Genomic DNA, 14,525 nt, shown 5'->3' on the forward strand with positions numbered 1-14,525 from the left:
GTCCCTTAGAGATCTCCCACTGCTGAATAATTCTCAAGTTTCCTGCGTGTGTGCATGCTATTAGTTGTAGTATAATGTGTTACTGTGATTGTGACTGTGACAGCCTAAACAGCCAGATCTACAGCCAGCAGCACTGTATTTACCGAACAGACACAGACACATATCACTGCGACTCGCACACAGCCCTCTCTCAACCCTGGAAAAACAACAACAGTGAACTGTGACCTGTCAACTCTGACACCTCATTCGCTCGCATTGCCATGTCTTGTGGAAACAACTAAAGAAGTTTGAACACCACTTATCTTTTGTCTTTGTAAATGTATTGTAAGTATAATTATGTGTTAGCTTCCATGTACACAGTGACAGAGGTCAGCAGTCTGCTGGGCTGTACAGCTGGGGTAGATGAGTGAGGTGTGAGAGAGTCATACAAGACGAGGATGCTTATCTCTTCTCAGTATCATCTAGCACTATGAATATAGGCAATGCAATTTCTTATCTTATTTCTAATCCTCGCCTCTCTTTATTGCCAACACATAATTCTCAAAAGCTGTACTCAACTGAGGTCACATCAGGAAGCAAACAGAACAAACAACACATTCCGAGTTTTTAACCCTCAGAGTGGAAGACATCATATTTGGTGCCTTTAGATAAACATATCAAAATGAACAAGACAAACAAGATTCACTAAATTTTATCAGTAAACAAGTAAACACAGGAACAGTCATGAGGGTCCTGCTTACATCAGGGGAGATAGCTCCTCTGGATAGTGCTAGGGAATACCACAAAGAAGAGAACCTACACAAGACCATTGTGTGGTCAGTGGATCAGAAACAAGTTTCAGGAGACAACACAGTTAAGTGTTAGGAGGATACATTTGTAAGAAATATGTACTTCTGAAGAAACTTTTCACACTGAAAGAGTAAGTAAGTCCCATCAGACCACAGTAAAAACAGTGTCACACAGTTGAAAACCATACCGCTGTCATCTGTTCATGGTCTATCCAGGTTGAAATACCACTGTCTTCCAGATACTTGCTGATGTCCCGTGGATCCCCCCATCCAAGTGACCCTGGTCGGCTCTTGGTGCCCTTGTTGACAGCATCAGAGGAGTTGCTCCAGCAATAGCTGATGAAGCACACCGGGTACTCCTTGTTGTTCTGGCAAAATACAGCATAACTTGGGCATGTAAAAAGAGGGAAGTTTCAGGCAGATTCAAAAGATTTATCAAGGATTTTCAGCTTCAGAAGAGACTAAAGTTCAAAGGAAATGCAGTTCTTTAGTCAATCCACATAAAAATCAATTTACAGTGCAAACTCAGAATAGCAATGAAAACTTCAAGGATAGTCTTTCTGTATATGACTGAGCAGATAGTCTGATGATGAATGGTGCCTTCATCTCGTGCCAGGACTTGCACATCTTTATTTCACTGCTACACAATTACATTCACTCAAGTCTCATACCCGGATCTGAATGCCATGGAGCTTCTGCTTCACCATATCCTCAAGATTCTTCACACGTTCGTCAAAACGAGCTTTGGTCTTTACCATCACCATTTGCTGGATGTGAGAAAGATCGTCTATCAGACACATGACATAAACTGTGCAACACAGCCCATCCAACATCACCCGCGTACCTATAATAGTGACATAAATAGTGCAACACAGCCCATCCAACATCACCCGCGTACCTATAATAGTGACATAAATAGTGCAACACAGCCCATCCAACATCACCCATGTACCTATAATAGTGACATAAATAATGAAACATAACCCTTCAACATCACCCATGTACCTATAGTAGTGACATAAATAGTGCAACACAGACCTTCAACATCACACACGTACCTATAATAGTGACATAAATAGTGCAAAACAATCCTTCAACATCACCCATGTACCTACAATAGTGGCATAAATAGTGCAACACAACCTTTCCAACATCACCCACATACCTATAATAGTGACATAAATAGTGCAACACAATCCTTCAGCATCACCCACATACCTATAATAGTGACATAAATAATGAAACACAACCTTTCCAACATCACCCACATACCTATAATAGTGACATAAATAGTGCAACACAATCCTTCAACATCACCCACATACTTATAATAGTGACATAAATAGTGCAACACAACCTTTCCAACATCACCCACATACCTATAATAGTGACATAAATAGTGCAACACAATCCTTCAACATCACCCACATACCTATAATAGTGACATAAATAGTGCAACACAACCTTTCCAACATCACCCACATACCTATAATAGTGACATAAATAGTGCAACACAATCCTTCAACATCACCCACATACCTATTATAGTGACATAAATAGTGCAACACAACCTTTCCAACATCACCCACATACCTATAATAGTGACATAAATAGTGCAACACAATCCTTCAACATCACCCACATACCTATAATAGTGACATAAATAATGCAACACAACCTTTCCAACATCACCCGCATACCTATAATAGTGACATAAATAGTGCAACACAACCTTTCCAACATCACCCGCATACCTATAATAGTGTCAAAAATAGTGCAACACAACCTTTCCAACATCACCCGCATACCTATAATAGTGTCAAAAATTGAGCAACACAATCCTTCAACATCACCCACATACCTATAATAGTGACATAAATAATGCAACACAACCCTCCAACATCACCCGCATACCTATAATAGTGTCAAAAATAGTGCAACACAACCCTCCAACATCACCCGCATACCTATAATAGTGTCAAAAATAGTGCAACACAACCCTCCAACATCACCCGCATACCTATAATAGTGTCAAAAATAGTGCAACACAACCCTCCAACATCACCCGCATACCTATAATAGTGTCAAAAATAGTGCAACACAACACTTCAACATCACCCATTTGTGGCAGAGTCAAATTTGTATATAGTTACTGTAGTAAATAAAATAAAAACATGTGAATCTTTTAAAGTATTGTGTCATGATATTATTTTGATGATATATACTTTCTCATTAAATAGCCTAAATCTTACTAAATTTTATCAGTAATTTTATGTTCAACATTTTATGTCATAACCCTAGCTCTCCAAACATAAATCTAGTCTCAATGTAATCTATTTCAATAATACTCATTTGCACTGCATGCTTTTCTCCTGTCAATCCCTCTTAAAACGTTATTTGCTCAGGCTAAGTTCTATTGTTATGTGTTCATCCAAGCATGTAAAGTATCAAGGTATTTAAAGTTTAATTTGATCTAGTATCAATGTCAGTATCTTATGTGGTCATCATCGTCAGACAGGTTGTGATTATTTTACATTTGGATCGAGATCATGGTGATCTGGACTGTGTTTCGTGTAGAAAGGTTTGTAATCTCTAGTCTTGTATATATTTCTTGTGGTTTGCTATTTGTGTTTCATAGTTGGTGGTTACACTGGCTATTGTTTATAGTATTGTTAACATATCAGCATTCACTTTTCATTATGTGTAAATAGTTCATGTGATGGTAACTCACGGTAGAGTGAGTTATGTTATTGCATTGGTGTAGATTGTAACTCGCATTAGAGTGAGTTATCATACTGTTGTTAGTTTGTGTGTATAGCTCAGGTTAGGTTCAGGTTTGACTCTCCAGGAGAGAGATAAAAAGTGACTGGCCAGACCGCATGGTCTCATCGGGTTTCTGTTTGAGAGCCAGTTCTCCCAAACACTTGTCCAAAAGGTGAAACTTATAGCTTCCATAGAGTAAGTAATGCATTCCAATGACGATACTTATGTATCTTGATAATATATGAATTATAAAGTACAATTTACCTGTCCTAATGTGGAAGAGTCATATTTATATATTTGATTTATTTGTGTAAATACATTATCAATCTTTAAACAGTTTGGTTGTGGTTTTATTTGAGTGGATTTTTTATGGTATATATGGTATTTGTCTGTAGCTTGATTGCCCCAAGCTGAACCCTGGCTATATTGTGTCCTGTTGTTCACAATTCACATAAGGGAGAGCTATTCTTTGATCTCGAATTGGATAGTTTAAAGTTGTAAGTTTCTTTTTCACTAACATCAGCACATTTTAATTAGTCTACCATATACAGCCGTACGAGAAGCACTTTGCATGGCATTTCGTATTTGATGGGCAGCTAATTTCTTCTCCCATTATTGCCTGGCGAAAACTTCTCTGTGTTTCAGGTTAGTAAAAGTAATCATAAAAATTTTATATTGTTGTGTGATCTCTTCACTCGTAACAAATTGGGGGCTCTCTGGGATCTGTTCATTTAACGTTGATGGTTTTCTAAGCAGGGATAAAATGGAAATCAGTGCAAATAAAGCACTTATACTCACCACTCGCATATCGATTCCAAATTCAAATTGTTCATTGTTTTATTGTTCAGTGTAAACAGGGAAAGCACAACAATTAACTGCCATGGAATTCAAAGTGAAGGATTTTGTACAGACAGTTAGTGTTGAAGATATCCTTGCATTGAAGAAATCTGAAGTAATACAGGCAGCAAAGTATTTTCAGGTTGACATTGATCAATTGTCTCGGAAATCCCATATTCAAAACCTTGTGATAGAATACCTGGTGGATGAAAATATATTAGATGACATCCTTGAACCTAAATCAGAAGTCAAGAGGGAAAAAATTATTTTAATGTAAATAGAGGTCCAGAAAGAGAAAGAGCAGACAGAAAGGGGATTGAGATCAAGACAGTTAGATATTCATAAACTAGAGTTAGAGCTGAAGATAAAACAACAGAAACTAGGTGATGAGAAGAATAAGGGACTTGATGTGGCCAAATTTATGAAACTTATTCCCCATTTTCAAGAAAATGAGGTTGATAAGTTCTTTTTGCATTTTGAAAAGTTAGCGACAAATCTGAAATGGCCTGAACAATCATGGACTACGCTTGTTCAGAGTGTTCTTGTAGGGAAAGCTCAGGAAGTTTATGCTGTTTTGTCCATTGATCAGAGCTCTGATTATCAGATGGTTAAGAGTGTCATACTGAAAGCTTATGAGTTAGTTCCCAAGGCATATTGACAAAAGTTTAGAAACTGCAGAGAGCATGAAGGACAGACATATGTTGAGTTTGCTAGAAGCAAAGATATGATGTTTGATAGGTGGTGTACATCCAAAGGGATAAACAAAGACTATCAGAAACTGAAACAGCTTATGCTGTTTGAGGAGTTCAAACGGTGTATTCCATGTGACATTAAAACTTACTTGGATGAACAAAAGGCTGAGACATTAGAACATGCAGCTACTCATGCAGATGACTATGCACTAACACATAAGGCTTCATTGCGAAATGCAGAATATCATAGTAGAGGGAAGTTTAGTTCTTCTAGTCGCTCAAAGACTTCAGGGAGTAGTTTACCAAGGTGTGAGTGAGTGAGTGAGTTTAGTTTTATGCCACACACAGCAATATTACAGCTATATGGTGGCGGTCTGTAAATAATCGAGTCTGGACCAGATAATCCAGTGATCAACAACATGAGCATCGATCTGCGCTATTGGGAACGGATGACATGTGTCAACCAAGTCAGCAAGCCTGACCACCCGATCCGGTTAGCCGCCTTTTACGACAAGCATAGTTGCCTTTTATGGCAAGCATGGGTTGCTGAAGTCCTATTCTACCCCGGGACCTTCACGGGTCTGTTTACCAAGGTCATATGGTACAGGTGGTTATGCTACAGGTCATGGATTGTCTCAGTCTTCATTTAGAGGTTCTAACAATAATGAGATGGCAGGTAGAACGCTCACTTCAGCACAGGGAAATTCTTCAGCAGGAATGATGAGTTCAGGGCCAGTTTGTTCTTATTGTAATAAAAAGGGACATTTGTTAAGTTGGAAACTGAAGAAGAAATCTCAGAGTGAACAGTTGCCCCATGCCCTTGCCTCAGTGATATCACATCAGGTGAAGGTTGAAGATATGCTGGTAGACAAGTTCACCTTTGAAAAGGGTTATTCTCCTTTTATGTCTAAAGGAGTGGCGTCCTTAGTTAGTGATAGGTCAGTCTCAAAACCTGTAGATATCTTGAGAGATACTGGAGCCCTCCAGACTCTGATGCTAGAAGATGATTTACCATTTTCTGAGAATACCTACACAGGAACCAGTGTCCCCATGTGGGGCATTGGTGGTTACATTAAGGTACCTCTTCATGAAGTCTATTTGAAATCAGATTTGGTGACAGGAACTATTAGGGTTGGAATCATGTCAACATTGCCAGTGCCAGGTGTATCACTTATGATGGACAATGATATTGCAGAAGATAAGGTTGTAGCTGATCTACCTAAGATGAGTGAGATATCGTGTGAAAAGCAGGAAGAGAGAGAAGAGTTAAGTGTATACCATTCTTGTGCAGTTACTAGGGCTATGACACAGCAGAAAGCAAAGTGCCAAGGGAAGACTGACATTCCTAGATCCAAGGAAACTGATTTATCTCAGACTTTTATCAGTCAGCTTGATGAAACTGAGGGAGTGACAACCTTCAGTCTTAGTATTGCGGGATGAAACTGATAAAGAGGACAGATTTGTTTCTAACCGGAATAGACCTACTGTTAAGAACTTTTCCCAAGAAGCAGCACCATTGACCAATCTACTGAAGAAAGACTGCAAATTCATATGGCAAGAAGATCAACAACAGGCATTTGAGAAGATCAAAGCTATTTTGACTAATGCACCTGTGCTAGTTCTGCCTGACTTCAGCAAACCCTTCAAGCTCTATGTTGATGCTTGTGACATAGGAGCAGGAGCGGTGTTACAGCAAGATGAAACGTATACTACTGCTAGACACATATTAGATGATTCTGTGCACTAAACACATTTGTGATAAGAGAGGCGGTACAACGAATTGGGCGAGTACACTTGGCTGCTACAGGTAGCTTGACGATTATGCACATGACAATACATGCTAACCGTGACATGAAATTGACGGACTAGAGATTGACTTAGGACTTGCAAGTGATTCAGACACCGACACTTATTCAGAGAGTGATAATTAAAGCATAAATAATTAAGTCCGCCTAATTTTCCAGCATTGTTGTGTCTTGTATAATAATTGACACATACTATATCAGGTTTTTACTGTTCCCATACTTTGTCATAAAAAAAGAGTAATCTTTGGTGAGTTGTCTGTATTTTATATTTTTTTAGTCACTGATAAATCTACTGAGTCTGGTACTGAGTAATCCCCAAACATACAAATTTGTGTACAAAGATATTTCTCACTGACTTATCAATGTCAAAAAGTATGTTCAGTTTTCTGTACACAATTTTGGTGACCATAATAAAAATATGACAGAAATTTGGAAATATTGTTTGAATACTAACCATTTCTCTGGAACCGGTTATATAAATTTCCAAGACATGTATTCCCGGTCGATCACCAGCGGAATTATGGACGAAAATCAGCCCGTACAGAGAAATTGGAACAAAATTATGGGATAAAAATATTTCCCCCTTGCTACACTGATTTAGCCACCACCATTCAGTAACAGATAACTTTTAACATATTAAAAAGTTAAATGAAACACAATTAACTATATGTAGCTATTATCTATTTAATATTCAGCAGATGAAAAGTCAACTTTACCCATTAAAACAACACTGCATATTTCTTCGAATGATAAGACTGCAATTTCAGGCATAAGATACTGATATTCCATGCTAACCTTTAGTTAAGACGAAGACAAATAGATGATTGGGGCATTGACAAGCATTTTAGATATTCAACAATTTTGTTAAAAAAAATCCAGGAAAATGTCATTTGCTTCGAGAAATGGATTGGTGGTCCTAAACAGATTTCCTCAGTATATTGTGTTGATTCAATTCGTTGGGATTGTACCTGTTCCTAGATCGAGTGTGCTATAACAATTCATGTGTGAAACACACAGGGAAAATGAACTTCTCAATATTTATCAGACAACCTGTCTCCCTCTTGTTTCAAGTGGATCGTTCTATGGGGCGTTACCAAGTATGCAAATTGGGGTCATTTGTCAGGTCGTGGATCATCTTATATGTGTTTACCAGTAGCTCTTCAACATTTCGAAGTGTATCTGAGCACAACAATTCTAGTGTACACAGACCATAATCCACTTGTGTTTGTGAAAAAACTCAGGAACAAAAACCAGCGATTAATGCATTGGAGCTTACAGCTGGAAGATTTTGACCTTGACATTCATCATATGAAGGGAAAGGACAATATATTGGCTGATGCTCTGTCACGAGCAATGTAGCTTGGGTCATTAACTACCTGGACTCTCTCGTGAGCAATGTAGCTTGGGTCATTAACTACCTGGACTCTCTCGCCAGCAATGTAGCTTGGGTCATTAACTACCTGGACTCTCTCGCCAGCAATGTAGCTTGGGTCATTAACTACCTGGACTCTCTCACGAGCAATGTAGCTTGGGTCATTAACTACCTGGACTCTCTCGCCAGCAATGTAGCTTGGGTCATTAACTACCTGGACTCTCTCGCCAGCAATGTAGCTTGGGTCATTAACTACCTGGACTCTCTCGCCAGCAATGTAGCTTGGGTCATTAACTACCTGGACTCTCTCGTGAGCAATGTAGCATGGGTCATTAACTACCTGGACTCTCTCACCAGTAGCTCTTCAACATTTCGAAGTGTATCTGAGCACAACAATTCTAGTGTACACAGACCATAATCCACTTGTGTTTGTGAAAAAACTCAGGAACAAAAACCAGCGATTAATGCATTGGAGCTTACAGCTGGAAGATTTTGACCTTGACATTCATCATATGAAGGGAAAGGACAATATATTGGCTGATGCTCTGTCACGAGCAATGTAGCTTGGGTCATTAACTACCTGGACTCTCTCACGAGCAATGTAGCATGGGTCATTAACTACCTGGATTCTCTCGCCAGCAATGTAGCTTGGGTCATTAACTACCTGGACTCTCTCGTGAGCAATGTAGCTTGGGTCATTAACTACCTGGACTCTCTCGTGAGCAATGTAGCTTGGGTCATTAACTACCTGGACTCTCTCGCCAGCAATGTAGCTTGCAATTGGGTCATTAACTACCTGGACTCTCTCACGAGCAATGTAGCTTGGGTCATTAACTACCTGGACTCTCTCGCCAGCAATGTAGCTTGGGTCATTAACTACCTGGACTCTCTCGTGAGCAATGTAGCATGGGTCATTAACTACCTGGACTCTCTCGCCAGCAATGTAGCTTGGGTCATTAACTACCTGGACTCTCTCACGAGCAATGTAGCATGGGTCATTAACTACCTGGATTCTCTCGCCAGCAATGTAGCTTGGGTCATTAACTACCTGGACTCTCTCGTGAGCAATGTAGCTTGGGTCATTAACTACCTGGACTCTCTCGTGAGCAATGTAGCTTGGGTCATTAACTACCTAGACTCTCTCGCCAGCAATGTAGCTTGGGTCATTAACTACCTGGACTCTCTCGCCAGCAATGTAGCTTGGGTCATTAACTACCTGGACTCTCTCGCCAGCAATGTAGCTTGGGTCATTAACTACCTGGACCCTCTCGCCAGCAATGTAGCTTGGGTCATTAACTACCTGGACTCTCTCGTGAGCAATGTAGCTTGGGTCATTAACTACCTGGACCCTCTCGCCAGCAATGTAGCTTGGGTCATTAACTACCTGGACTCTCTCGCGAGCAATGTAGCTTGGGTCATTAACTACCTGGACCCTCTCGCCAGCAATGTAGCATGGGTCATTAACTACCTGGACTCTCTCGCCAGCAATGTAGCTTGGGTCATTAACTACCTGGACTCTCTCGTGAGCAATGTAGCTTGGGTCATTAACTACCTGGACTCTCTCGCCAGCAATGTAGCTTGGGTCATTAACTACCTGGACTCTCTCACGGGCAATGTAGCTTGGGTCATTAACTACCTGGATCCTCTCGCGAGCAATGTAGCTTGGGTCATTAACTACCTGGACTCTCTCGCCAGCAATGTAGCTTGGGTCATTAACTACCTGGACCCTCTCACGAGCAATGTAGCTTGGGTCATTAACTACCTGGACTCTCTCGCGCGCAATGTAGCTTGGGTCATTAACTACCTGGACTCTCTCGCCAGCAATGTAGCTTGGGTCATTAACTACCTGGACTCTCTCGCGAGCAATGTAGCTTGGGTCATTAACTACCTGGACCCTCTCACGAGCAATGTAGCTTGGGTCATTAACTACCTGGACCCTCTCGCCAGCAATGTAGCTTGGGTCATTAACTACCTGGACCCTCTCGCGAGCAATGTAGCTTGGGGCATTAACTACCTGGATTGTATGAACTGTAGACCAAAGCTCAAGTGACAGTTGACATCTTGAATGTGTTTATGACAAATATTGTATATAGTTTTACACTGAAGTTTTTCAACATGCAAAACTTCTTTTTCAAGAGGGGGGATGTTATGACTATGTAGTGAGTACAGCTTATATGTTATACTATACATATATCTGTAAATATGGTTATAAAATCGGAAGTTAATCTAAAATACTTTAACTACCTTTTCACCATGAAGCTAAGAAGCTCTGCTTGCCACTGACCACTTTCCATTGTATGTAATTAAACTGGAGAAAGGAAAATATAATAAGATTATATAACTACAGCTTGGGTTTGACTTGGTTAAGCAGGGTAACATAAAGAAGGGTGATCAGTGCCAAGGTCGGGAGTGAAGAGGTTCGCCAGGTCGGCTGTCTTCATTTTGTCAACTTGAGAGTGCCATGTTGGCATAGTTTATGACAATTATTTGGATTTATGTGATCACATTCAGAGGAAGGAGATGGAACAGGAGCAGTCGGAACTGTTATGTGCTTAACAAAGTAAGACTTTTAACCATATACTGTGATACTTGTTTTGCCAGCATTAAAACTATACTTAATATTGTTGTGTGATCTCTGCACACGTAAAACTATGTCTACATCATCTGGTTCGGACATTCCCCCCCAACGAGATATGTCATCGTGAACCATCCATATCTCCCAATCCATTTATGGATTTTTTTTCTTCTGCATCTGAGGGTGACATCGACCCAGGTCAGAGACCGATTGACAACTTGAATGTGGATTCACCGGGGTTATCTAGCGTTAGTGACGGATCGACTGGTCGACGAACGAGTGACAGTCAGCATGGCAATTCTTCGTTGTCCAGCACAGGTTTATCTTTTCTACTGACTCAAAATATTAATGCCAGCAGTAACAGTATTAACCCTGCTCCCGTCCCTCCTGTTGCACACCCCAGTACGTCTTCTCCTCAAGTTGCAACACGTCCAAAACGCATTATTAAACGTCCCGTTCGCTTTGTAACTTCTTCACCCGAAAACCCTGCTAAACCATCTGACACAAGCCACCCCGTAAGTGTTAAAAAAAAACCCCTGCACCTAACTCCTCTCCCACACCTTTGCCTGTTGATGCAGTTTCTCACACCACATCCCCTCGTAACACCTCCTCCAGCACCTCGGGTTGTTACACATTCCAGTGCTAAACAACCCCCTCACATGAATCTTTTCTCTCTAATTTCACATTTAGGTAGCACTGAGAGCACTGTTTTTTCTGCCAGCGGTACGGGGTGTTACCAACCCAAGCTACTTGTCCTAACTGTCATTAACTAACTCGCACTTATACAGTTAATCGCAAGGGTAAGGTTCCCGACTATCGCTTCCAGTGTAGCCACACGGTATGTAAAAAAAGTAACAAAAATCAAGTTCCAGCACGGAGGGGTACGTGGTTTTCTGGGTCCAATTTGTCACTGAGAAAAACCGTTTTGCTCACCTCCTGCTTTGCTCATAAATGCCATATGCAGATACAATCAGAGAAACGAGTATTGATTGTGATGGTGATGGGAAAGTCCTAGAAACCTCAAGAGAAACAGTATCGGACTATTTCATGTATTGTAGAGAGGTATGCTCTGCGATGGTTGAAAAGAATGGTTCAAACAGAATTGGTGGGGCTGGCTTGACGGAAGAAATTGTTGAAAGCGAATTTGGGAAACGTAAGTATCATAGATGTAGGATGATAGAAGGTCAGTGGGTTTTGTGTGGTATTTGTAGGGAGACTAGACAGTTCTTTCTTGTTCCTGTAGAGACGCGTGACCGACGGACACTACTTGATGCTATATGTAGGAAAGTGGTGGGGGGTAGTCATATAGTTATGGTCTGTTGGAAGGCTTACGACGGACTGTCTGACCTGGGTTATACCCATAGTGCAGTCAACCACTCTGAGATCTTTAAAGGTAAGTGTATTCAGTAAAGTATATGCGTGGAAATAATTTGCTAATAATGCGCCATTTCCAGTTACTTTTGTTTCTATTTATTACCAGATCCCACCATCGGTGCCTGTACCAACTTAATTGAGGACTGATGGTGGTGCATCAAAAGACAATTACCAACCACCCACACTAGACATAAGGATTTTTCCTTACACCTAGCGGAGTACATGTATCGGTGAAGTGTCAGAAGGGACATTTTCATAAAACTGCTACATGATATCGGCTCCATTTACTCTGGAGGACAGGAAAGGTACGTTATACTTTTCTTGAGTATTGATCAGTTGTATGGAATATAGCTTATATATGGTGATGTTGTAATGCTGACCTCAACCGATGTGGACACCTGTTCGATTCCCGAGGCTGAATACGAGAACTGCAGTTATTGCAAGTCATTTATTGTTTTTCATGCCTTTCACACATTATTGATAAGAATGAAGATTTTTATGGATATCAACTTCTTTACATGAGAACACAACGTTTCGGAGTTAATGCTTACTCCTTCATCAGGTGATTGAGAATGGGGTACAGAGCTATATTTATATGTACAGGTAAAACAATAACAAAGGTAACAAGTGGAATGAATTAACGAAAGCTGGAAACCAGTATAAACAAGCACTGATAGAAAGCTGATGGTTATGATAACAATGATGGAAGCAAATGGTAATACATTACAGATGATAGGATATGTTTACGTAACACAGATAGGGGATAAGGACAATGTACATGATTGGGGATAAGGATGGAAGCCAATGGTGATACATTACGCATGATTGGATGATGTTTACATAACACACGATTGGGGATTAAGGATGATGTTCATGATTTACATGAGGGTTGATGAGCATGATTACATGAGGGTTGATGATGTACAAACTACGTTGATAAGGGTAGATTGGCTATACATGAATTACGTAGATAGAATCTACACAGATAGATGAGATTAATTTATCAATAAGTCCCAGGCACTTGGTAGGTACACTCTGTGGTCACGGTTGATTGCTGGTTTCTGTCTCGATGGCCTCTTGTAGTTTCCTTTGGCGCCAGTTGTTGTTGTTGGTAGATAGTATCCCAGTGTCCTCCCATCGAATTGAGTGTCCAGGGTTCTTCAGAATGTGTTCAGAGATGGCAGATTTCTGGTCGAGTTTGCTGACGGAGGTCTTGTGTTCCTTCATTCTGGTGTTGATTGGTCTCAGTGTTGGCTTTTAGGTAGGTCTTGATGGTCTTTCCACTGGAGAAGGTGACATCGATGCTGTCTTTGGTCTTGATGAAGCGTGATATCTGATGACTGATGCGGCCAAGGTGGGTATGGTTACTCTGATGGGTGATGGAGAAGGCTTGAGGTGGGGTTCTCGGTCCTTGAGGGTCTTGCTGATGGTGGCTGTGATGAGTTGGGGAGGGTAACGGTTGAGTGTGGTGAATGTCTTTCTGAGGTGTTCCAGTTCATTGTTTTAGGGCATCAGGATGGCAGAGGGCTTTGGCACGTCTGGTAAGGGTGGCAATGATAGCTTGCTTGATCTGAGGATGGTGGCAGGAGTTGTAGTGGTAGTGGATGTACTGGTCGGTGTGCATTGGCTTGTGATATACTGAGGTTCATGTCCATCGTCTGTGGTGTGGAGGGATACATCAAGGAAAGGCACTTGTTGGTTGGAGGTGGAAGGGCATTGTAACTGGGTGTAACTGTGGGTAAGTTTCACTTTCTCATGAAGGTGCTGCTTGGTCTTCTCTGCTAAGGACGCCACAAGTTCCACCTCCAAAAAGACATTGAAACCACCACAAGCCACCTACAACACACCCTCGAGTCTGACCTCTCCCACAAGACCCAGTCCTTAGCAGAGAAGACCAAGCAGCACTTCCATGAGAAAGTGAAAACTACCCACAACACCAAGTTCACCCAGTTACAACGCCCTTCCACCTCCAACATTCCTGAAGCTAACAACAACAACACCAACCTCATGACAGTCATCAACCTCAGCAGTAAGCCTCTCACACCATCTCAGACGTCCCTCCTTGCCAAAGGCCTGAAGTATGTCCCAGTCGCCGCCAAGATCAACACATATGCCTTCATCACCAGCATTGAAAGTGGACTTTAACAACTGGCTCCCAATGGCAACATAGACTACTTCAGACACCAGATTATAGACACTATCAAGCAAGCTCCCAAGCCCCGCTCCAACCTCATGCACCAAGACAGACAGGCCATCACCGAACTCAAGAAGGATGACAGCATCACCATCACCGAAGCTGACAAGGGCAAAGCAGCAGTC

General features: G+C 41.1%; 1 protein-coding gene across 1 annotated transcript in view; it reads right to left on the bottom strand.

The window, feature by feature from the left end:
- The window catches only part of LOC137272175 (uncharacterized), a 550,405-nt gene that overhangs the window by 44,450 nt on the left and 491,430 nt on the right, over positions 1-14,525 (bottom strand). The window contains exons 70-71 of the mRNA XM_067804527.1: positions 1,460-1,555; positions 977-1,156 (exon numbers count right to left, since the gene is read on the bottom strand). Of these exons, the coding sequence (XP_067660628.1) occupies positions 977-1,156; positions 1,460-1,555 (276 nt within the window). The remainder of the gene's footprint in view (positions 1-976; positions 1,157-1,459; positions 1,556-14,525) is intronic.

The sequence above is a fragment of the Haliotis asinina genome, chromosome 2 (assembly GCF_037392515.1).
Source record: "Haliotis asinina isolate JCU_RB_2024 chromosome 2, JCU_Hal_asi_v2, whole genome shotgun sequence".
Lineage (NCBI taxonomy): Eukaryota > Metazoa > Mollusca > Gastropoda > Lepetellida > Haliotidae > Haliotis > Haliotis asinina.